At 55.9% G+C, this 22,498-nt stretch overlaps 2 protein-coding genes and 2 pseudogenes across 5 annotated transcripts; 3 read left to right on the top strand and 1 right to left on the bottom strand.

Moving 5' to 3' along the window:
* Positions 1–13: 13 nt before the first annotated feature.
* Positions 14–2,582, bottom strand: LOC126652284 (leucine-rich repeat-containing protein 14-like). Its single transcript, XM_050338974.1, is given in 4 exon segments — positions 14–691; positions 1,284–1,386; positions 1,389–1,577; positions 2,420–2,582. Coding segments are annotated over 4 exon segments (1,014 nt in total). The 3' UTR covers positions 14–132.
* Positions 2,583–3,767: 1,185 nt separating this feature from the next.
* On the top strand, positions 3,768–12,421 carry LOC126652281 (class I histocompatibility antigen, F10 alpha chain-like). 4 transcript variants are annotated; one of them, XM_050338972.1, is made up of 7 exons: positions 3,768–4,077; positions 9,364–9,627; positions 9,786–10,061; positions 10,310–10,582; positions 10,697–10,807; positions 10,906–10,944; positions 11,274–12,421. In XM_050338972.1, exons 2-7 carry the CDS (start codon positions 9,429–9,431, stop codon positions 11,285–11,287), a joined length of 912 nt encoding a protein of 303 aa, XP_050194929.1. In that variant the 5' UTR covers positions 3,768–4,077; positions 9,364–9,428; the 3' UTR covers positions 11,288–12,421. The 4 variants fall into 4 exon arrangements, with proteins under 4 accessions (XP_050194929.1, XP_050194928.1, XP_050194927.1 ...); XM_050338971.1 differs by lacking the exon at positions 3,768–4,077 and adding an exon at positions 5,913–6,069; XM_050338970.1 differs by lacking the exon at positions 3,768–4,077 and adding an exon at positions 5,924–6,073.
* Positions 12,422–15,980: 3,559 nt separating this feature from the next.
* LOC126652283 (class II histocompatibility antigen, B-L beta chain-like) lies at positions 15,981–18,745 on the top strand (annotated as a pseudogene).
* Positions 18,746–18,876: 131 nt separating this feature from the next.
* LOC126652282 (class II histocompatibility antigen, B-L beta chain-like) lies at positions 18,877–22,485 on the top strand (annotated as a pseudogene).
* Positions 22,486–22,498: the final 13 nt, after the last annotated feature.

Raw genomic sequence — 22,498 nt, 5'->3', positions numbered from 1 at the left:
CCTGAAATTAAAGTTGGAAAACACCGGGAGGAGGCAAACCCCGCCCAGCCGAGGCGGGACACCCCCAAATCCTTGGAAGAAGGAGGTCCTGATGCCCTGAGCTCCTCCCTAGGGGTCCGAGCGCTCCCCCAGCTACAGGGAGAAGAAATCCAGCCCCGCGTGTCCGTAGGGGTCGCAGGTCCAGACGGCTCCGGCTCTCCCGGAGCTCTCCAGGAGCCGCTCCAGCTCCGTGCCCAGTGCTCCCAAACATTCCCTGTCCAGATGCTCCTCTGAGGCCTGGCTGGGATCCATCCCTTGCCCGTAGCAATCCGTGGGGATGGGATACACCACCAGGCTCAGCTCCGGCAGCGCCGCCGTCTCCCGCACCAGAGCGCCCAGCCCGGCCCTGGACACGGAATTCCCGAAGAGCCCCAGCGAGCGCAGGCGGGAGCAGCGGCGCAGCGAGGCCAGCAGGGATTCCAGCTGGGAGTCTCCCAGACGGCATTCCATGAGGTCCAGGTGGAGCAGGGAGGGCGAGGCCTCCTCCAGGAGCTGCTGGAGGGGCCGCAGGAGGCCCCGGGAGAAGTCGTGGCCGCTCAGGTCGAGCCTCTTCAGGGCCGGCGCGTGGGGGTTCCGGCACAGGAAGGAGAGGTCGGAAGGCAGGAGGGAGCAGAAGGCCAATTCCAGGCTTTCCAGAGGGGTCTGGAGTTCGCTGCCGGGGCAGGAAGAAGGAGAGGGTGTGACCCCCGTGATGTCACGGAGCTCCAGGAAAACGGGAAGGGTCGGGATGGCCCCCCCAATTCCCTGCAGGGTGAACAAGAGCTACAACTCCCTTCACTGGGGTAACTGGGGGATCCCTGAGGTTGGAAAAGAGCTCCAGGAATTGGAATTCAACCTGTGAGAATGGTGGGATTGTGGAGCCTTGGGGAGAGCAGGGAGCCTTGGAACTGTGGGGTCACGGAGCCATGGGATCATGGAGCTAGGAGGGCATGGAATCACGGGGTCATGGGATTATTGGGTTCTGGAGTCAGGGAATCACAGGATGAGGGGATTCTGGAGCCATGGAGCCAGCCGGGAGCATCTGGCAGAGCTCCGGGATGCGGCATGGGCTGCCCTCTGGAAACAGGGAAATCTGGGAACTCTGGGGATCACAGGGCCAAGGAGGAATTAAAGTTGGAAAAGGCCTTCCAGACGGTTCAAGTTCAACCCTTGAGAATCCTGGAGTGGAGCAATTACGGGATCGTGGTGCTTTGAAATCATGGAATTGCGGGATAACGGAATCACAGCAAGGGAGGGGAACTTACCAGAGGACGTCTCCCAAACTCCCGGAGAGCCTGGAGGATCCCAGGTTGAGCTCCCGGAGGCCCCGCAGCTTTCCCAGCTCCGTGGCCAAGCACGAATTCCCGGCGCCGCCTCCCGCCGCACATCCACGTTGCTGTAGGGCAGCCGGAGGCTCCGGAGCTCCGGGAAGCGGGCGAGGCGCGGCAGGACCGCGGAGAGGCCCTGCAGGCCAAAATCCAGGGATATTCCAGTAAAAAAAGGGAAAACTTGCAGGAGGAAGAGGGGGAGGCAAAGGGGATGTTGGGGTGGGACCCCCCCTCAAAAAATGGGGGGGATCCCAAAGCTGCCAAAAATCCCCAAACCACCCCAATTAATCCCCCCAAAACCAGTCCAGGGACTCCCTAAAGCAGCCCCCCCCACACCCCAGGGCCTCACAAAGGGCCCTCAAACCAGTCCAGGGACCCCCAAAACAGCCCCCCCACACCGGGGCCTCTCCAAAGACCCCAAAACCAGCCCAGGGACCCCCTCCCTCGCTCCAGCACCCCTAAACCAACCCCAAATCCAGGGATATTCCAGTGAAAAAGGGGGAATTGTGGGAGGAAGAGGGGGAGGCAAACGGGGATATTGGGGTGGCACTCCTCCCCCCCCCAAAAAAGGGGGGTCTCAAAGCTGCCAAAAATCCCCAAATCACCCCAATTAATCCCCCCAAAATCAGCCCAGGGACGCCCTCCCTCCCTCGAGCACCCCTAAACCACCCCCCCCAGGGCCTCTCCAAGGACCCTAAAACCAGCCCAGGGACCCCCAAACCAGCACCCCTCCCCTGAGCCTCCCAAAGGGCCTCCAAACCAGCCCAGGGATCCCCTCCCTCCAGTAGCCCTAAACCAGCCCCCCCCTCCAAGGCCTCTCCAAGGGCCCCAAAACCAGCCCAGGGCCGCCCCCTCACCCCCGCAACCAGCTGAGACATCCCCCAGCCCCCTAAATCAACCCGGGGCCCCTCCCGAGTCCCCCCACCCCTACGGACCCCCAAACCACCCCAGGGTTCTTCCAGCCCAACGAAAACAGCCCCGCTATCCCAGGAGAGCCCCAGGGACACATTAAACAAGCCCGGGGACCCCTCCCAGCCCCCCGAAGCACTTTTGGGGATCCCCTCCCCACCCACCCCCAACGAGGCGCCCCCCACTCACCGCCCGCCCGCCCGGCGCCCCCACTTCCGGGTCTGCGCGCTGCCCCCGCCACTCAGAGAGCGCGTTCCGCCCCAGAGGCGGGGCCTCGCCTTTCCATTGGCTGCTCCTGCTGTCCGTCAGCGCCCCCTCGCTTCCCATTTGCTGGAGCGTGGGCGGGCCTTTTCGAGATAGACGCTCTTCTATTGGTCTAATTGGCTGTCTGTCACGGATCCCTGCCTTCCCATTGGCTGCGGCGTTCGCTCCGAGCCGGGAGCCCCCCCAAGGACCCCCCAAATTCCCCCCCCGGATCCCTCCGGATCCCGAACCGTGGGGGTCGGGAGGGGGGTCCTCCCGAGGCTGGGGGGGTGTCCCTGGGGGGTCGTTTGGGGGGCTTGGGGTGGCCACCCCCAAAAAAAAGAAAATCTCCCCCAAATCCCTTTATCGTTCACAGAGATCCCCCCCACCCACACCGGCAGAGCCCCAAAAAGCGGGGAGGGGGGGGGTGGAACTCCAAAACTGAGCGGGGAAGAGGACTGGGACCACCGAAATGAAGATTTGGGCTGGGGAGGAACAAAGGAGAAGAAGAAGAGGGGCGGGGGGTGCGTCGTCGGTCTGGGGGAGCGACATCAACCTCTAATTAATAATTGTTAATAATTATTTTGCTTTAGTGCAGTTGCTTTAACACAATTTCTTCAGAGTTGCTTCCCAGGGCACTTTTATATCACGTTTTACAGCTCCTGGACCGGGGTGGTGAACGGTTCTGATTAAGATCTTTTTGTCTAATCGTTATCATAATAAATATATTATATCAATATATATATATTGATAAATATATTAATAATTTTTAAAGATATTAATGTATTAGTAATATATAATGTATAAATATATAATATATTATATAAATATTTTAATATATAAATGCATTAAATATATTTTACAATAATAATAATAATGGCCAGTCTTCATATGTTATATATAAATATAAAAATTATTATTTATATGAATATATGATTAAAATATCTTTATAGAAATATATAATACAGAAATATATATAGAAAAATATATTTCTATAAATATATAATAAAGAGATATATATTTATAGAAATATATATATTTGTATAAACACGTCTAGTTTGCCACCCTTATTCCTGCAGGACAAAAACGTTGTGTAAAAGGTTTCAATCACCCTCTCCTTTATTGTTATCCAGGCCCTTGTAATGTAAATATATTTTATACCTTCTGGTTTATAAAGATTCTTGCAGTGTCAACACGTCTTTTAGTCCATTGTTTTTGCTGCTCTTTCTGTAAATAAACAGCTTTGTTTTTCAGCTCCTGCCCATCCAGTCCTGGTTGCTTCACCATCGAGGAGAAAACAGTTTGGAAAGGGGGAAAACTCAGCTCAGAACATTCCCTTAGGAGCAGTGCCAAGATCCTCCCTCGTTTATTTTACTCTCAGTGAATCAACCCAAATGAAGGAGAAGGGACTGAAATCACAGAACAGACACCAGCACTGGAAAGGGCCAGGAAATAACAGGAATTAAGGATGAATGACACGATCAAGACACAGAAAGGCAGGAGAAAGATGAGAAATCCTTCGCCAGATGTGTCTGGGAAAAGCATTCGGTTCGTTCTTTAACCAGATAAATTATTACAGGTAAATGATGGCTTCTCAAATCTCAATTAGCCGTGATGATGATGATGATGATGATGATGATGATGATGATGATGATGGTGGTGGTGGTGGTGGTTTCCACTCGCTCAGGGCTCCCGGGGCTGGAGGTGTCCGGGGGTCCCACTCGGGGGGGTGGCCCTGGTGTCCCTGCCGGTGTCCCTGTCGTGGTTTTGCTCTGGGTTAATTTGCTCTCACACCCCACACACAATTACTGTGAGTTGAGAGAAGGTTTATGCAGATAAAAGAGACTTGATTTGGGGAGAATAATATTAGGATTTATTACTAGCAAAATAAAACTTTATTTAGGTAAAAGTACTATGTATTTACACAAATAGAATTATTGTAGATGTAGTTCTTCAGTTTTATTTTGCTAGTAATAAATCCTAATATTATTCTCCCCAAATGAAAAACAAAACAAAACGTTTTTGGTGGAGAATGCGGACAAAGACTGCCCAGAGAGGATCAAACCACCACAGTCCCCAAGGGCAAAGCTGTCCCCACCACAGAGGGGGTTGTGGGGTGACCTGAGCAGCTCTGCCCCAGAATCAGGCAGGGAATCTCCTGCTGCATCCAAAGGGACTCCGGGGGGAGGGGGGGTGACAGCCGGGATCAGGAAATCCCTGAGGGATTTTCTGGGAATTTCCACGCTCAGGGATGTGAGGAGAACGTTTTGGAGCTGGAGGGGACTGATGGTGAAGGTTTTGAAGCTCCCAAACCCCCCCTCCAGGCTTTGCTTCCCCACCCTCGGGGCATCACCCAGAGCCCACCGAGGGGTCCTCGCCCTGCCCGTGTCCCCCCACTCGGGGGGGAAAAAGCAGCTTTGAAATGGTCGTTCTTAAGAGCTGCTCCTCACACGCACACACACTTTACATTCTGTATTTTTGAGAAGCCTGGATTTAACTGGAGACACTGTAACAATTCATATTTACATCCTGACCTGCTGGATGGTTTGATTAAACAGCCACTGAGGCAGCTGAACAGCGAGGTGGGAAGGAGTTCCACGAGCAGGCTGCTAGTAAGTTGATTTTTGTTTCCCCCCCTGGATACCACAAATTGATAATTGAATAGCATTTTAAATGATATATTAATTATTTCATGGCTATGCACATTAAAACACCCGTGTGGATGTTTTAAATCCACATTAAAACACCCGTGTGGATGTTTTAAATCCACGTGAAAACATCTGTGTGGATCTTTTAAATCCACATTAAAACACCCAGAATCTGTCAGCAGAGACAGGAAAAAAATTAATAATTGAAAAAAAACAAAAAGTATAAAAATAATAATAATTACAGGTGGTCACAGCATTATTAATAATTGTAATGAAAAGGAAGATTAAAAAAAAAAAAAAAAAAGAGAAATAAAAGCCAAGAGGTTTTATGCTCAGCTGACCAATGCCCAGCTGGGATCTCCCAGGCAGTGACACGGTGACATCCTAGGGGTCTGGACGACAAACCAGATTTATTTATATAAATACATATCTAGGATTTTTGTGATAATGATTGAGGACAAATATCTCAATCAGAATTATTTACTGCCCAGTAGAGGAGCTGTGACAAGTGTTATAGGTTACCAGCAATGCCTTAAAGGAGTTGAAGGAGCCAATTTACAATAGCAAGCAAATTTATTAGTAAGCGGTAGATAAACAATCGGCGCGCCGGGAGGGGGGGGCTGTTTAGAACAAAAGAAAGTTCTCTCACAGCTCGCCCCCCTCAAGCTCTCAAACTTCCCCTTTTGAACCCCCCGGTTCGCCGTCCAGACATGCTCAGTACATAGGTTCTTATCCATACATAGTCCGGGGCATGTGCTTCTTGCACATGCTCAGTTGTAAAGTTTTCCCCATGCATGTTCCTGGGCTGTGTTACCGGCGTCCGTGGTCTGGGGGTTTCTTTGTGGGCCGGGGTCTCTGTGATGAAGATTTTTAGTCTTCCTCGATGTCCGCAAGATGAACCCGGCTTGGAGCATGCGCCTTTAGTAGGTATTTTTCCTCCCCTTCCAGTCTTATCGTCTATATAAATCACTTTGACTTCTTGTTTAGAGGAAGCTCCTCAGTATCCCCAGCCGGTGCCGTTTGATTACAGTGCCAGACTTCCCTCCCCCCTTCTTATCAGCCTCGAGAACAAACGCCAGCTTGTTAGAGGCAGTTAACAGATATATGGGAAATACACACGGAAATCACATATCAATGTCCTGAAGTTTTACTAAGCCTAACAAAAAAGAATCCCCTTTAAAATATAGTTTATTACAGGGGCTCCGTGTTTGGGTTCGTCTGCCGGGGGTGCCGCGATTCGTGCCCGTCCCGGGTGCCCGGGGGTGGCGGGGGGACCCGGGGCGGTGCCGGGAGGGGTCCCGAAGGGGATCGCGGGCAATTCCCGGCAGTTCCCCCGTGCCCGCCCCCCGCGCTCCCTCGGGCACTTTCGCTTTCCATCTCCCAAACTGCGCCAGGCGGGGCCAGCGGAGCAGCGCGATGGCTCCAGCGCTGGGGCTGGGGGCGCTCCTGGCGCTCCTGGCGCTGCCGGGGGGCTCGGGGGGGCAGCCGAAGGGTAAGTGGGACCCCCGCAACGGGCAACTCGGCCACTTTGATTGCCGGGCCCCGGCACTTCCCTGAACCTCCATTCCCGGGCACCGGGACCCCCCCGCACCCTCTCCCTCAGCACCGGGACCCCCTTAAACCTCCTTATGCGGTACCGGGACCCCCCAGTTTCCATTCCTGGGCATCGAGACCCCCCTGAACACCCATTCCCCAGCACGGGATCCTCCCGAACCTCCATATTTGGGCACTGATGTCCCCCCGGCACCCTCTGCCTCAGCACCGGGACCCCCTTAAACCTCCTTATCTTGCACTGGGACCCCCCCAGTTTCCATTCCCGAGCACAGGGATCCCCCTGAACCTCCACTTTTGGGCACTGGGACCCCCTGAACCCCTTTATCTAGCGCCAGGACACCCCTGAACTCCCATTCCTGGTCACAGAGACCCCTCTGGACACCCATTCCTGGGAACGGGAACCACCCTGGACACTCATTCCTGGCACAAGGATCCCTCTGCACCCCCTTATCCGACTCAGGGACACCCCTGGACCCCCATTTCTGGGAACTGGGACCCCCCTGAACCCCCTGATCCTGCAGCAGGACCCCCTGAATCCCCATCCCCAGCTCCAGGACCCCTCTGAACCCCCTTAGCCTCAACAAATACCCACCTGTGCCCCTTCTCCTGACAATCCTGCCTCTCCCAGCCCCCTGATCCTCCCTTTTCCTTGACCCTGGCACCCCCTGGACCCCCATTCCTGCCTTTCCCAGCCCCCAGACGTGACTTTCCTGAACACTGGGGGCCACTGGACCCCCCCTTTCCTGGGCACAGGGACCCCCCTGAACTTGCATTTCCTGGCACAAGGAACCCTCCTGAACCCCCATTCCTGGGCACGGGGATCACCCTGAACCTCCATTTCCAGGCACAGGGATCCCTCTGCACCCCCTGATCCAGCACTGGGACCCCCCTGGACCCGCATTCTGGGGTACTGGGACAACCCTGGACCCTCATCCCCAGCTCCAGGACCCAATTGAACCCCCTTATCCTGCACCAACACTCCCCTGCACCCCTTTCCCAGCCATCCCACCTCTACCAGACCCCAGACCCTGCTTTTCCTTGACCTTGAGACCCCTTGGACCCCCATTCCTGCCTTTCCCAGTCCCCAGGCCCCCCTTTCCTCAACACTGGGTACCCCTGGACCCCCCTTTCTTGGGCACAAGAAGCCCCTGAACCTCCATCCCACCTGTCCCAGTGCCCTCACCCCCCTTCTTTTGACCCTGGGACCCTCCTGAACCTCCATTTCTGGGAATGGGGACACCCCTGCACCTCCTGATTCAGCACCCAGAACACCCTGACCCACCTTCTCTGGGACTGGGACCCCCCTGAACCTCCATTCTGGGGCACGAGGACCCCCCTTTACCCCCTTGTGTGGCAGCAAGACCCCCTTGAACCTCCATTCCAGCCATCCCACCTCTCCCAGACCCCAGACTCAACTTTTCCTTGACCCTGAGAGCCCCTGGACCCCCATTCCTGCCTTTCCCAGCCCCCAGAGCCACCTTTCCTCAACACTGGCAACTCCTGGGACTTCCTTTCCTGGGCACAGGGACCCCCTGAACCTCCATTCCAGGCACAGGGATCCCCCTGCAGCCCCTTACCCTGCACCAGGACCCCCTGCACCCCCATCCCCGGCTCCAGGACCCCTCTGAACCCCCTTAGCCTCAACAAATCCCCCCCTGTGCGCCTTTTCCTGGCAATCTCACCTTTCCTAGCCCCCTGATCCTCCCTTTTCCTTGACCCTGGCACCCCCTGGACCCCCATTCCTGCCTTTCCCAGCCCCCAGACGTGACTTTCCTGAACACCGGGGGCCACTGGACCCCCCCTTTCCTGGGCACAGGGACTCCCTGGATCCCCTATCCCACCTCTCCCAGTCCCAGCCCCCCTTGCCTTGAACATTGGACCCTTCTCAGCTCTCCCAGCTCTCCCAGTTCCACTTCCTTGACCCTTGGACACCCCAGACCTGCCAATCTCTGTGACCCCCCCCAGTTCTTCCCTCCCTGTGCTTCCTGCAGGGGGGTCCCAGGCACCGGGAACGCCCTCGACAGCAATTCCTGGGCACAGGGACCCCCTGAACTTCCATTCCTGGCACAGGGACCCCCCTGAATTCCCTTATCCTGCACCAATACCCCCCTGTGCCCCCTTTCCAGCCATCCCACCTTTCCCAGCCCCCAGCCCCCTTTCCTCTACACTGAGGATTTGCAGGACCCCCATTCCCAAACATCCTGGGTCTCCCCATTGTGTGACCCCCCCCTTCCTCAACACTAGGGACCCCTGGGCCCCCCTTTCCTGGGCACAGGGACCCCCTAGACCCTCCAGCTCACCTCTATCAACATCTGTACACCCCTTTCCTTTACTCTGGGACCCCTTGGACTCTCTTTACTGGCACCAGGACCCCCCTGGACCCCTTTATCCTATACCAACATCCCCCTGCACCCCCTTTCCCAGACATTCTGGGTCTCCTCACCCCATGACTCCTCTTTCCCCAACACTGGGGCTCCCCAGGCCCCACTTTCCTGGGCACAGGGACCCCTGGATGCCCCATCCCACCTCTCCCAGTCCCTACATCCTCCTTTCCTTGGCCCTGGGATCCCCAAACCCCCTTCCCGGCTCTCCCAGGTCTCCCAATTCCCCCTTTCCTTGACCCATGACCCCTCTGGACACCCCAAATCTCTGTGTGCCCCCAGTTCTCCACTCCCTGCGTTACCTGGATGTGGCGGTGACGGAGCCCAGCCCGGGGATCCCTCAATTCATGATGTTGGGATACGTGGACGGGATCCCCTTTGTGCGCTACGACAGCGAGCGGGGCCGGATGGAGCCGCTGACGCCGTGGATGGCAGCTGGACCTGAGCCAGGATATTGGGATGAAGGGACCCAGCGAAATGAGAGGAATCGGCTCGTGGCTGCTGCTGACCTGGAGACAGTGGGGGCCCGGTACAACTGGAGTGGGGGTGAGTGTGGGGAGCTGGGGAACGGGAGGATGTGTGGGGCTGGGATGGGATGTGTGGGGTTGAGATGGGGATCCAAGGCACTCCATAGGGCTGGAATGGGGCTCTGTGGGGCTGGGACACAATTCCAGGGTCTCCATGGATCTGATCCCACCCCCCAGGTCTCCACACAGTGCAGACACTTTATGGCTGTGACCTCCTGTCCGATGGGAGCGTCCGTGGATCCAGTCGGTACAGCTACGATGGGCAGGATTTCCTCTCCTTCGAGCTGGGATCCAGGAGCTTCGTGGCGGCCGATGGAGCTGCCCAGATCACCAAGAGGAAATGGGAACACGATGGGATCGAGGTGGAGAGACGGACACATTACCTGGGGAACATCTGTCCGGAATGGCTCCGGAAATACGTTGGATACGGGCGGGAGGCGCTGGAGCACAAAGGTGAGGGAGACAGAATTCCCGTGGGAATGTGGGATTTAGGAATGTGGGATTTGGGAGGGTGGAACTGAGGAACACGGGAATTCCCGTGGGAATTCCATGGATGAATCTGAGTCATTCAACTCCCATGGGAATTCCATGCATGGATCCCACTGTTTTCCCATTTTAATGGGAATTCTGTGGATGGATCTCACTCCAATCCCATTCCTATGGGAATTCCATGGATGGATCTCACCGTTATCCCATTCCAGAGCCCCCTGATGTCCACGTGTCTGGGAAAGAGGAACACGGGATCCTGACGTTGTCCTGTCACGCGTATGGATTCTACCCCGGGATCATCGGGATCAACTGGATGAAGGGGGATGAAATCCGGGATCAGGAGACGGAGTGGGGCGGGATCGTTCCCAACAGCGACGGCACCTTCCACAGCTGGGCCAGGATCGAGGCGCTGCCGGGGGAGCGGGAGCAGTACCGGTGCCGGGTGGAGCACGCCGGAATGCCGGAGCCCGGGATCTTCGCCTGGGGTGAGCCTGGGAACGGGCAATGTGGCAACTGGGCATGTGGGAACGAGGAATTTGGGAGTGTGGGGCAGCAGGATGAGGGTAACCCTTCCCTGCTCACCCCCCCACCCTTCCCAGAGCCAGAATCCGTCTGGAATTCCACCCCGGTGTTGGTCACTGTGTCCGTCATCGCTGCCATCATCGTCATCATCGGCCTCGTCGCAGTCGGTGTCTGGAAGCTCCGAGCCGGTAACTCACGGGATGGGGGTCGGGAAGGGGCCCGGATCTGCCTGGCAGCATTCCGGGGATCCTATGCCACAGGTGCTGATCCCACTTTCTTTCCATAGGGAAGAGGGAGGGCAATGGATACGACCCTGCACCCACCAGTGAGTACCAGCAGCGTGTGTGGATCCAGATCCTCTCTGCAGGGATGCCAGGATGGATCCCGGGATTCCAGAGGGGAATCAGGGCATAATGGATGGAGCGGGATTGGAATGGGATTGCAGCTCAGGGCAGGATTGCAGAGTGGGATCAGGTGGAATTGTGGGCTGGGATCGGGGCTGGATTCTGGAGTGGGATTGGGGTGGGATGGACGGAGCAGGATCAGGAGGGAATCCGGAGCAGTTGCTGCTCTCCATGGGCTCCCCAGCCGGATCCATCCCCTGGGATGGGAACAGGGACATGGGGACTCCTTTCCCCACTCTCATCCCGGCAGGAATCACGGCCTGAGCGATCCCGGAGCTGGATCCACCCCTGGGGAAAGGCAGGAGCTGCTGGCAGAGCTCATCCCGCTGCTCCCACCCAGCCCAGCCCGCTGCAGCTCTCCCCGATGGATCAACTTCCTGCTTTTCCATGTGTGAAACCCAGGAGCACAATTATTGCTGAGGCTTTAATTGTGGTGTGAAAATCTCCTGCTTTGGACAGTAAATCCTGGTTCCCTCCTCTGGCATCTGAGAGTTCCTCTCTGGGAACCAGGAATGGGAATGGGGATGGGGACACTGGGAGCAAGTTGGAGACACCAGATACTGGGAATGGGGACAGGGATGGGAACACCAGGAGTAGGAATTGGGACAGGGATGGGGACACCAGGAATGGGAATGGGGACGGGGATGGGAATGAGGACAGGGATGGGAATGGGGACAGGGATGAGGACAGCAGGAATGGGAATGGGGACAGGGAGGGGAACGTGTCTCTCCAGGAGCTGGTTCAATACAAAGGTCGGTCCCTCGCTCGAGGCCACGGCCCCGGGAAGCCCCTTCTTTGGGAATGTCTGGGAACCAGGTGTCAGGTTTGCAAAGAGCTGCTGGAATGTTTTCCCAGTGTCGCCCCCCATTCCCCCCATCCATGTGTCCCGGGATGGGGTGGGGGCAGAGCCGCAGGCACTGGGCAGCGGCAGTGGGGACAGGGCAGCTCTGGGGACACCGCGGTGCCCACGGGGAGGGCGGGGAGTCCTTTGTTCGGGGCTCTGGGGCTTTGGCGGCACCGCACGGAGCAGAGCCCGGTTTTCGGCCGCCTCTTTCTCTTGCCCTGAGAGGAAGTTTTGTTTCCCCGCTGGACACCTCGCGCAGGACGAGCGAGAGAGAGAGAGACCGACCCATCACGGAGCGAGGGGTTCTGCTTTGGGACTGCCTGGGGGGACAAAAGGCCCTTTCCAGGCTGGCTGCGAGCACACGTGGCTGCGAGAGCTCTGACCTGCCGGCACAGCCCTGCCTTTCCCCCGCCCCCTGCCTGCCTTGCCGTGGGTTCCTCCCCCCACCTGGGCATTCGGGACTTGGTTTGGTTTCTTCGGAAAGGTTTTGGTGGCACCATTGGTTGGTTGTTCAGCTTTTGGGAATAAAAAGCTGTTTCTTTTCCTTTCCCACACTTCCACCTGAAGTGTCTTCATTTCTAAGTTGTAATCTTGTCAAACTGAGACACCAGGTTTGGAGAATCCCCGGCCCTGGAATCTGTGAGTCAGCACTCGGCATTTCACTCCTGGGAAACACTTGGATTTAGGGAAACTCGGAGTAAGTATGGGTTGCACTTCCCTCTGGTCAATATTTCCTGATTCTGGGAATAAATCCCGATGTTCCTTCTGGCAAAACTGCCAGACCTCTGTCCCTGCTGGAAAACCAAGTGTGCCATGGGGGAAGCTCCTCTGGAGCCTTTCCAGCCTTTTCCAGCTGGGAAAAGGGAAAAGGGAAAAGGGAAAAGGGAAAAGGGAAAGGGAAAGGGAAAGGGAAAGGGAAAGGGAAAGGGAAAGGGAAAGGGAAAGGGAAAGGGAAAGGGAAAGGTGGCCTTTGGGGCTGTCCCTGCAAACTGGGCAATCCCCTCCGGAATCAGCTTTAATGACCCCCCGGACATGGCCCAGAAACCAGAGAGGCCCTGGCTGGGAAAAGGGAAGAAAGCAAAGAAATAAAAAGATATCAAGAAATACATCAAATTATATATTCAAAGAAACAAATTTCTATATGTAATTAAAAAAATTATAGAAATGGATAAAACTAATTATAGAAATAAATAAATCAAATTACAGAAATAAATTATATAAACAAATAATTAAAATTATATCAACAAAGAAATCAGATTATATATGCCAATAAATCAAATTATATAAATCAATAGATGAAGTTATATATGCTAATAATTAAAATTATATAAAAAATAATCACAAGTAAATAAAGAAATGAAAGATAAACTAATGGTAAAAATTAAACAAATATATAAAACTACTTAAGGAAGTAAATAAAATTACATATTCAAAGAAACAAAATTATATATATACAATTCAATCAAATTATATAAATCATCATATAAAGTTGTATAAACAAAGACATTAGATTATTTATGCTGATAAATAATATATCATTGAATAAATCAAATTATATACCCTAATAACTAAAATTATATAAACAAATAACTATAATCAATTAAATAAAATTAAATAAGCTAATGGTTACAATTAAACAATAAAATAAAGCTATGTAGACATATAAAAATTAATAAACAAAATAAAATTATATAAAAATTAATTGAATTATAGATGCTAATAAATAAAATATGACCAAATAAAATTACATAAAGAAATATTTAAAATTATAGAACAAACCATTAGATACAAGTACATTAAATTATATAAACAAATATAATGATATAAACAAATAAACAAACTTACATAAACAGATGAATTAGAGTATATATGCTAATCAATAAAATTATATGATAAAATTGCATAAAAATATCGAAAATTATAAAACAAGTAATTGAAACATTATATATAATTGAAAATTTAAAAATAGATTAATTTATAAGCAAATAAATAAATTAAACAAGCAAATAAATGACTTGACAAAATTATATAAAACAACCAAATGAATTATAGAAATAAAGAAACAAATAATATATAAACAGATAAAAATAAATACTATTAAAGAAATAGATAAATAAATAAAATATTGTAGTAGTTTTAAGACTAGGCCTTCCTTGGTGACCAGGTTGTAACCAAGGAACCAAGGCCATGTTCCCAGTATTCCATACGATTTTTACGTAAGCAAAAGTATAAATAAGAAGAGAGAGGAAACTCTCGCTCTCTTTCTTCCGGTGGACCGAAGGTGAAGGTAGCTTTGCTGTCGCTCTGCCCGGGCGAGGGAGTGAGGCCTAGCGCATCTGGTTGGCCTTGAGAGGCAGAGAGTGCCGGCGGTTGTGTGGTGTGGTTCGCTATCTCTGGAGGGAAGTATTTGCGTTATATCCCTTTTTATTCCTTTTCCCTTTTCCCTTTCCCTTCCCTTTTCCCCTTTGGGGGGTTCCCTGTATATAATTTTCTTTGTGTGTATATATATATATATATATATATATATAAATCTTCCACTTAAAATTCAGTTCGGTTTGAGTTCTTTTGATTTTCTTTTTCGTGATCTTTTCGGTCAATTACACGAGAGTGAGAGGGAGGGGGAAGGCTTTGTCCCTGGGGTCCAGGCACTTGGCTGGGAGCCAAGTCCAACCTGGGACAAATATATAGACAAACAAGAATAAATAAGCTGTAGAAATAAATACATAACAACAAGAAAATAAATAAAATATACAAATAAATACCAGAATCCAACAAATCCGTAAATAGATGAAACCAAACCAAGAGCCTCACTCGGCACTGAGGCCCCGGGGGTGACTCCAAAAAACAGCCGGGAAGAACCTCACTGGGGGGGTCTTCTTTACACCTGCCTGGTGTAAATAGAATGAAATATAGAGAATAAAATAAATGGAATAAAATAGCTGCGCCGAGGGGTTTCCGCCACCTGGTACCTAAAAGAGCTGCACCGAGGGAGCACCGGGGCGGTCCCGGGGGGTGTGAGGGAGCGATGAGGGGCCTCTGCTGCCCCGTCCACTGAAAGTGCAGCTCCGGGGGTCGGGTGGGGATCGAATAAAGTACAGAGAATATAGTAAAATAAATAGAATAAAAAGCTGCCGGCCCGTGTCACCGGAGGAGCGGCCCCGAGGGACGGGCGGGTGTCAGAGATTCTCCAACACAAAGCTGGTCCATTTTCCTGCCTTGGCAGAGCCAGCCTGCCTGGGTACCAGCAGCTCAACCCACCGACACCCTGCAAAGCTCTGCCCGGAGCCAAGCTGGCCGCTGAGCGCCCACCGGGGGGTGTTTAAGGCAGTGCCCAGCGTTGCCCGAGGGTCCGGTCCAATGCAGTCGGTGTTGTCCAGGGTCCCGTGCTGGCTGAGGGCCCCACTGCTCGCTCTGTCCTGCTCGTGTCCCACCTGCCTGCGTCTCCTGGTTGTCTCGGATCCAGTCTGCTCACTCCGGATCCAGTCTGCTTCCCTCCAGCGGCCCTTCCCTGACTGCCTGAGGCTGACTACACCCGCTTCTCTCACTGGTGCTGGCAACTTTTTGCATTTTCCTTTTTCAGCCTTTCCTTTCCTTTTCCTTCTCTCTCTCTCCTCCCCACTCCCCGCTTTTCCCCTTTTACTTGTTGTTACCAATAAAGCCAATTCTCTGTTTGAGACCTAACGTTTGGAGTTTTGTGCCTTAATCTCGCCCTCGAAGCCATCCTCTAAAGAACCCCGTGGCAGCCCCTGACCGGACTGGACCAGCGGGCGCGGCCCGGCCCGACCCCTCCACCCGCGTCAGGAGCGGCGACCCCCGCGGGACCGGCCGGGGCCGAGCGGCGGCAGCCGGAGCAGGGGAAGCGGCTGCAGCGGCGGAGACGAGCGGGGTGTTCCCAACCGGGCCCGCTCCGCCCTCGGGCCCCGGGGGGAGATCGGGGGTTGTTCCCAACCGGGTCCACCCCACGGACCCCCCAGAACCCCCCACCCCCGGGGCTGCAGCGCCCCCAACGGCCTCAGCCAATCAGGAAGCTCCCACGCAGTTCTGGCCAATCAGAGTGCGCTGCGCTGATGACTCATCAGTTGCCGGCAAGACACGACTAAAAAGGGCCCCGATTTTGCCCTCAGCCAATCAGAACGCGTCCAAAACCCCCCAAAACGGCCCCGCCCGGCTGGTTTTGGGGTGTCAGCACCTGCCCGGCGCTGGGGATGGAGCGTGTGCAGGGAGCTGGGGCCGTACTGGTGGTACTGGTGGTGCTGGGAGCCCCCCCGGCTGCGGGCGAGGAGCTCTCGGGTGAGCGGGGGGGGTGGCGGGAAGGAGGAAAGAGGGTGGGAACCCTAAAAGTGAGTGGGAGAGGGGCTGGAACGCCCGGAATTAGTGGGAGGGAAGTAGGAGCCCCAAACTGAGCACCGGGGGTTCTGGGGATTGGAGGGACGGTGGGAAAGGCTTGGGAGAGGGGAAAAAGGGGGGTGGGAGAGCAGGAAGAGGGGTGTCATGGGGGTCCCTCGGTGTCCCCCATCACTGGAGCCCTACAGCGGTTTCCTGGGGCTCGAGGGTGGGGGTCGGATCCGCACTGGGGGGGTCCCCAACCCTCCTCTCCATCCCTGGGGGGCTGATGGGGGCGTTCCCCCCCAGCCAAGAGCTGGTGCTGCGGGGTCCGTGGGGCAGAGGGAGGTGGGAAAGGGGGGGTCTGGGGTGGCCCCCTGAGCTCCCAACGTGCTGTTGGTGCTGGGAGCTGCTGGGGTAGGGAGGACACCCCCTGATCTGTGACCTGCACATACAGGGGTGTTCCTGGAGTTGTCCACGAGTGAGTGTCACTTCATCAACGGCACCGACCGCGTGAGGTTCGTGGAGAGATCCATCTACAACCGGAAGCAGTATGTCCACTTCGACAGCGATGTGGGGGTCTTAGTGGGGGACACCCCGTATGGGGAGGAGATTGCCAGGATCTGGAACAGCAACTCGAACTGGCTGGAGGAGGCGAGGGCTCAGGCGAACATGTTCTGTAGGCCCAACTACCAATTATCGAAACGCTTCCTGGTGAACCGCAGAGGTGAGCGCGGGGCAGAGCGGGTGCCCTCGGCCCTGCCCCGGGAATGACCCTGGAGCTTCTCAGACCCTCCCTGGTTCCACCCCAGACCCCTCAACCCTCCCACTGCCCATCGCCGTAGCCTTTTTGCCCATCGCCAGCCCTTGCCCCTCTCTCTCAGTGCCCCCCAGTCTCTGCCAGTCCATCCCAGTCTCTCCCAGTGCGCCCCCGTTTCCATCTTGGCGGTGCCATCCAGCTCTAACGCCCCTCAGCCAATCAGAGCGCGTCTCTCTGATGACTCATCAGTTATCAGGCAGACCAGCAGTGCCAATTGCCCCCAGCATTCTCAACCCCGCCAGGGTCCTTCTCAGTCCATTCCCAGTCCCTCCCAGACCATCCCAGTCATTTCCAGAGCCTCTGAGTTCATTCCTAGTCCTTCCCAATGCCACACAGACCATTTCAGTCATTCCCACATCCTCTTGTACATTCCCAGCCCTTCTCAGTCCACTCCAACGTATCCCAGCTCTCTCCTGACTGGTCTCCCAGCCCTTCTCCCTGTACCCCAGTGTACTCCGAGTCCCTCCCATCTCAGTCCCTCCCAATGCCATCCAAAACCCTAACAATGTCCTCCAAACCCTCTCCCCTCTTTCTGGTGCCCCCCAGCTCAGCCCAGTGTCTCCCCTATCTCTCCCAGTGCCCTCCCCAGCTCATCCCAGTGTCTTCCCTGTCCCTCCCAGTGCCCCCCAACTCAGTCCAGTGTCTCCCCCGTCTCTCCCAGTGCCCCCCAGCGTGTCCATCTCACTGGTGCCATCGAGCTCCCAGCCCGGCCCCGGCCGCCTGCTCTGCTCCGTGATGGATTTCTACCCTGCCCGGTGCAGGTGAGGTGGTTCCAGGATGGGCAGGAGCTGCCGGAGCACGTGGTGGCCACCGACGTGGTCCCCAATGGGGACTGGACCTACCAGGTGCTGGTGATGCTGGAAATCCCCCCCCAGCACGGGGTCACCTACACCTGCCAGGTGGAGCACGTCAGCCTGGAGCACCCCCTCAGCCGGCACTGGGGTACGGCCCGGCCCCCCCAGCACCGGGGGGACACTGGCAGGGGGGCCAGGGGTCTGGGAGCTGTGGGGGGAACTGGGACGGAGACTGGGGGGGGAACAGGAAGAGTTTGGAGGTAAATGGAGAAGCTGAGAAGGAGGCTGATGGGTCCTCGGAGGGCTGAGAGAGGCGGTGGGAAGTCCTGGGGGCAACTGGGAGGGAGTTTTTAGGAGTAGTCTGGAAACGCTGGAAGGAAGTTTGTGAGGTCTTGGGTTGACTGGAAGGGGTCCTGAGGGGGCTGGGAAGGGACTAGGGGATGGGAGTGGCTTTGTGGGATCCCTTCTCTGTGGGAAGGGATTGGGAAGACGTTTCATAGGGTACTGGGTTGACTGGGAGAGACTAGGACAGGGCTTGTGGGGTCTTGGGTGGTCTATGGTAGGTTTTGGGGGTCCTGACCCCCCCGGCTCCCCCCAGAGATGCCACAGGACACTGTCAACACTAAGATCCTGCTGGGGGTTGGGGGCTTCGTCTTGGGCTTCATCTTCCTGGCACTGGGGCTTGGCTTCTACCTGCGAGAGAAGGTAAAGGGGGATCCCCGGGGGTCGTGTCCCCTCTTCCCCACAGCGTGTGTGCCCCCCCAGCCCACTGTCATCCCCTTTTCTCTCCCCACAGAGCTCCTGAGCCGGCGGCAGCCGCAGCCCCTCCCTGGGGCCTCGGGCCCAGCCGGGACCCCTCAATCCATCCCTGCCCTGAGTTTGGGGGGGTCGTGTGTCCCCCCCGGCCCTGCTTTTGTTCTCACACCAGCCGGCTGCTCCCAGTGCTCCCAGTAAAGCTTCCCAGTATTCTGCAGTCCTGATTATTGGTGGGGAGTGGAGGAGCTCTGAAAATCCTGGGAACGGGGAGGGGGTGTTTTGGCACTCCCAGACTCCCAAATCCCGGAACAGGGGGAGATTGAGCACCCTCGGTCACTCAGAAGCTCATTCCCGCGTATCCAGGTCACCACAAAGCCAAATCTCAGGAATCCGGGACCCCTCAAAATCCACCCTGGATCCCCAAGCCGCGGGCAGGGTCAGTCCAGTAGCAGCCAATAGGAGCGAGCAATGCTATTACGTCATCAGTTGCCGGGCAGAACCGGCCCAAACTGAGCCCTCAACGAGCTCAGTCAATCGACTCGTTTTTGGTGGCACGTCGGAGCTTCGGGACACCTGGATCGCCGTTTTTGGGTTCACCTGAGCTCCAGAACCCCTGGATGACCATTTGTTGTCGTCCTTGAGCTCCCACCTGTTCCGCACCCCACGGACGCCCAGAACCCTCCACCCCCGGGGCTGCAGCGCCCAGAATCGCCTTCAGCCAATGAGAAAGCGCTCACGCAGCCTGCCGCTAATCAGAGCGCGTTTCGCTGATGATTCATCAGTTGCCGGGATGATTCGACTCTAAACGAGCCCCCAACTTTTCCCTCTGCCAATCAGAGCGCGTCCAAAACCCCCCAAAACGGCCCCGCCCGGCTGGTTTTGGGGTGTCAGCACCTGCCCGGCGCTGGGGATGGAGCGTGTGCGGGGAGCTGGGGCCGTACTGGTGGTACTGGTGGTGCTGGGAGCCCCCCCGGCTGCGGGCGAGGAGCTCTCGGGTGAGCGGGGGGCGGGAAGGGGGAAAACAGGAGAGAAAAGGGGGTGGGAGCCCCAAAAGTGAGTGGGAGAGGGGTTGGAACCCCCGGAATTAGTGGGAGGGGGGTGGGAGCCCCACACTGAGTGCGGGGGGGGGTGTCTGGGATTAGGGGGAACGGTGGGAAAGGGGTGAGAGAAGGGGGAAAAAGGAGGGTGGGAGAGCAGGAAGAGGGGTGTCATGGGGGTCCCTCGGTGTCCTCCATCACTGGAGCCATGGGGCTCTGGGGGTGGGATCGGATCCGCACTGGGGGGGGAGGGGTCCTCAACCCCTCTGTCCATCCCCGGGGGGGCTGATGGAGGGGTTCCCCCCCAGCCAAGAGCCGGTGCTGCGGCGGCCGTGGGGCAGAGGGGGGTGAGAAAGGGGAGTCCGCGGTGGTCCCCTGAGCTCCCAACCTGCTGTGGGGGGCAGGGGGATGATGAAGGGGGAGGGGGCATCCCTGACCCGTGTCCTGCACACACAGGGGTGTTCCAGAAGTTGAAAAAGGCTGAGTGTCACTTCATCAACGGCACCGAGCGGGTGAGGTTCGTGGAGAGGTACATCTACAACCGGGAGCAGGAGGTGCACTTCGACAGCGATGTGGGGGTCTATGTGGGGGACACCACATATGGGGAGATCCAGGCCAGGCAGTGGAACAGCCAACAGGAATGGCTGAAGTACAAACGCGCTGCGGAGGACACGGTGTGCCGGCACAACTACAAGATGTTCACCCCGTTCAGCGTGGGGAGGAGAGGTGAGCGCGGGGCAGAGCGGGTCCCTTCGGGAATTCCCCTGCCCCGGCAGTGACCCTGGAGCCCCTGAAACTCTCCCTGGGAATCACCCCAGACCCCTCAACCCTCCTTGTGCCCATCCCCGTGGCCTTTTGCCCCCTCCCAGTGCCCCCCAGTCCATCCCAGTCTCTTCCTATGCCCCCCAGTCCATTCCAGTCTCTCCCAGTGCTCCCCCCGCGTCTCCACCCCGCTGGTGCCACTGCTCTCCCTCCTCTCAGCCAATCAGAGAACGGTTCTCCGATGACTCATCAGATGCCGGGCAGCGCAGAGTATCCTCTCCAGGACTCAACCTCCCAGTCCCGCTCGGGTCCTTCCCAGTCCCCCCCAGTCACTCCCAGATCCTCTCATTCCATTCCCAGTCCCTCCCACTCATTCCCAGTCCCTTCCACTCATTCCCAGTCGTTCTCAGTTCACTCCCACATCTCCCAACTCTTTCCCTAGTGCCCCCCCAGCCCAACCCCTTCTACTCCAGTCTATTCCCAGTCCCTTCCAGTGCCATCCAATGTCCCACAAGCCCTCTACCCTCTCTCCCAGTTTCCCCCAGCTCATCCCAGTGCCACCCCGTCTCCCAGTGCCCCCCAGCATGTCCATCTCGCTGGTGCCGTCGAGCTCCCAGCCCGGCCCCGGCCGCCTGCTCTGCTCCGTGATGGATTTCTACCCTGCCCGGTGCAGGTGAGGTGGTTCCAGGATGGGCAGGAGCTGCCGGAGCACGTGGTGGCCACCAACGTGGTCCCCAATGGGGACTGGACCTACCAGGTGCTGGTGATGCTGGAAATCCCCCCCCAGCACGGAGTCACCTACACCTGCCAGGTGGAGCACGTCAGCCTGGAGCACCCCCTCAGCTGGCACTGGGGTACAGCCCGGCCCCCCCAGCACCGGGGGGACACTGGCAGGGGGGCCAGGGGTGTGGGGGAGCACTGGGGACACTGGGAGGCACTGTGGGGGTAACAGGAAGGGGTTGGGGGGCAATGGAGAGGCTGAGGAGGAGGTTGGGACATCCTGGGAGGGCTGAGAGAGGCAGTGGGGAGTCCTGGGGGCAACTGGGAGGGAGTTTTGGGGAGCCTGGGAGGGATGGGAGGGAGGCTGTGAGGGGCTTGGAGTGACTGGGAGGGGGTCGGGGAAATTCAGGGGGGGCTGGGAAGGGACTGGGAGGGGTTCAGGAGGGTCCCGGGGGTGATGGGAGGGGGGTGGAGGGTCCTAAAGAGGATGAGAGGGAGGGGGTCCTGACCCTCCCCGGCTCCTCCCAGAGATGCCACAGGACACCGTCTACAGCAAGATCCTGGTGGGGGTTGGGGGCTTCGTGTTGGGTTTTGTCTTCCTGGCGCTGGGGCTCGGCTTCTACCTGTGGGAGAAGGTAAAGGGGGGTCCCCGGGGGTCGTGTCCCCCCTTCCGCAGAGCGTGTGTGCCCCCCCTGCCCCCACCCCGCTGTCACCCCCTTTTCTCTCCCCACAGAGCTCCTGAGCCGGTGGCAGCTGCAGCCCCTCCCCATGGCCTCGGGCCCAGCCGGGACCTCCCATTCCATCCCTGCCTGGAGTTTGGGGGGGTCGTGTGTCACCCCGACCCTGCTTTTGTTATCACACCAACCGCCTGCTCCCAGTGCTCCCAGTAAAGCTTCCCAGTTCTCTGCAGCCCTGGTGTTGAAGGGCAGGTGCCCTCCCAAAGCCTCCCCAGAATCAGCTTATGCAAACTGTACAATGGTTGGCACCCGTTGCCTTTCTGCTTCCAGGAATGTGTATTTTTCTGCCATGTCTGGTTCAATGTTTTCGCAGCTTAATGGCTCAAACTGTGTCTGCTTTGTTTAAAGAAAAAGGGGGAAGTGTAGAGATTTTTGGTGCTAACATAGAGGTTATGCTGCAGCTGTGAGAACATAACCTTATGTTGCTAACACAGAGGATATGCTGCTATGAGAAATAATCTTTTATGTTTCAATTGTGTAAACATGATCTGTGTTTCTGATGGCCTTCTGATGGTACCAGGATGTGAAAGATCTCCCAAGAGAAGCAGTAGCAAAACTGGATATAGAAAACAGGGTCTCAGTACCGGCTCTCAGAGTGGGAAAGGACATAAAGAAGGTTAAAGAAACAAAGCTGATAGAAGAGTATTGTTAGAAAACTGGATCAAAGACTGCTGCTTGATTC

The sequence above is a fragment of the Myiozetetes cayanensis genome, unplaced genomic scaffold (assembly GCF_022539395.1).
Source record: "Myiozetetes cayanensis isolate MyiCay16 unplaced genomic scaffold, myiCay2020 scf746, whole genome shotgun sequence".
Classification (NCBI taxonomy): Eukaryota; Metazoa; Chordata; class Aves; order Passeriformes; family Tyrannidae; genus Myiozetetes; species Myiozetetes cayanensis.
This window is presented reverse-complemented; position numbering and strand designations above follow the sequence as displayed.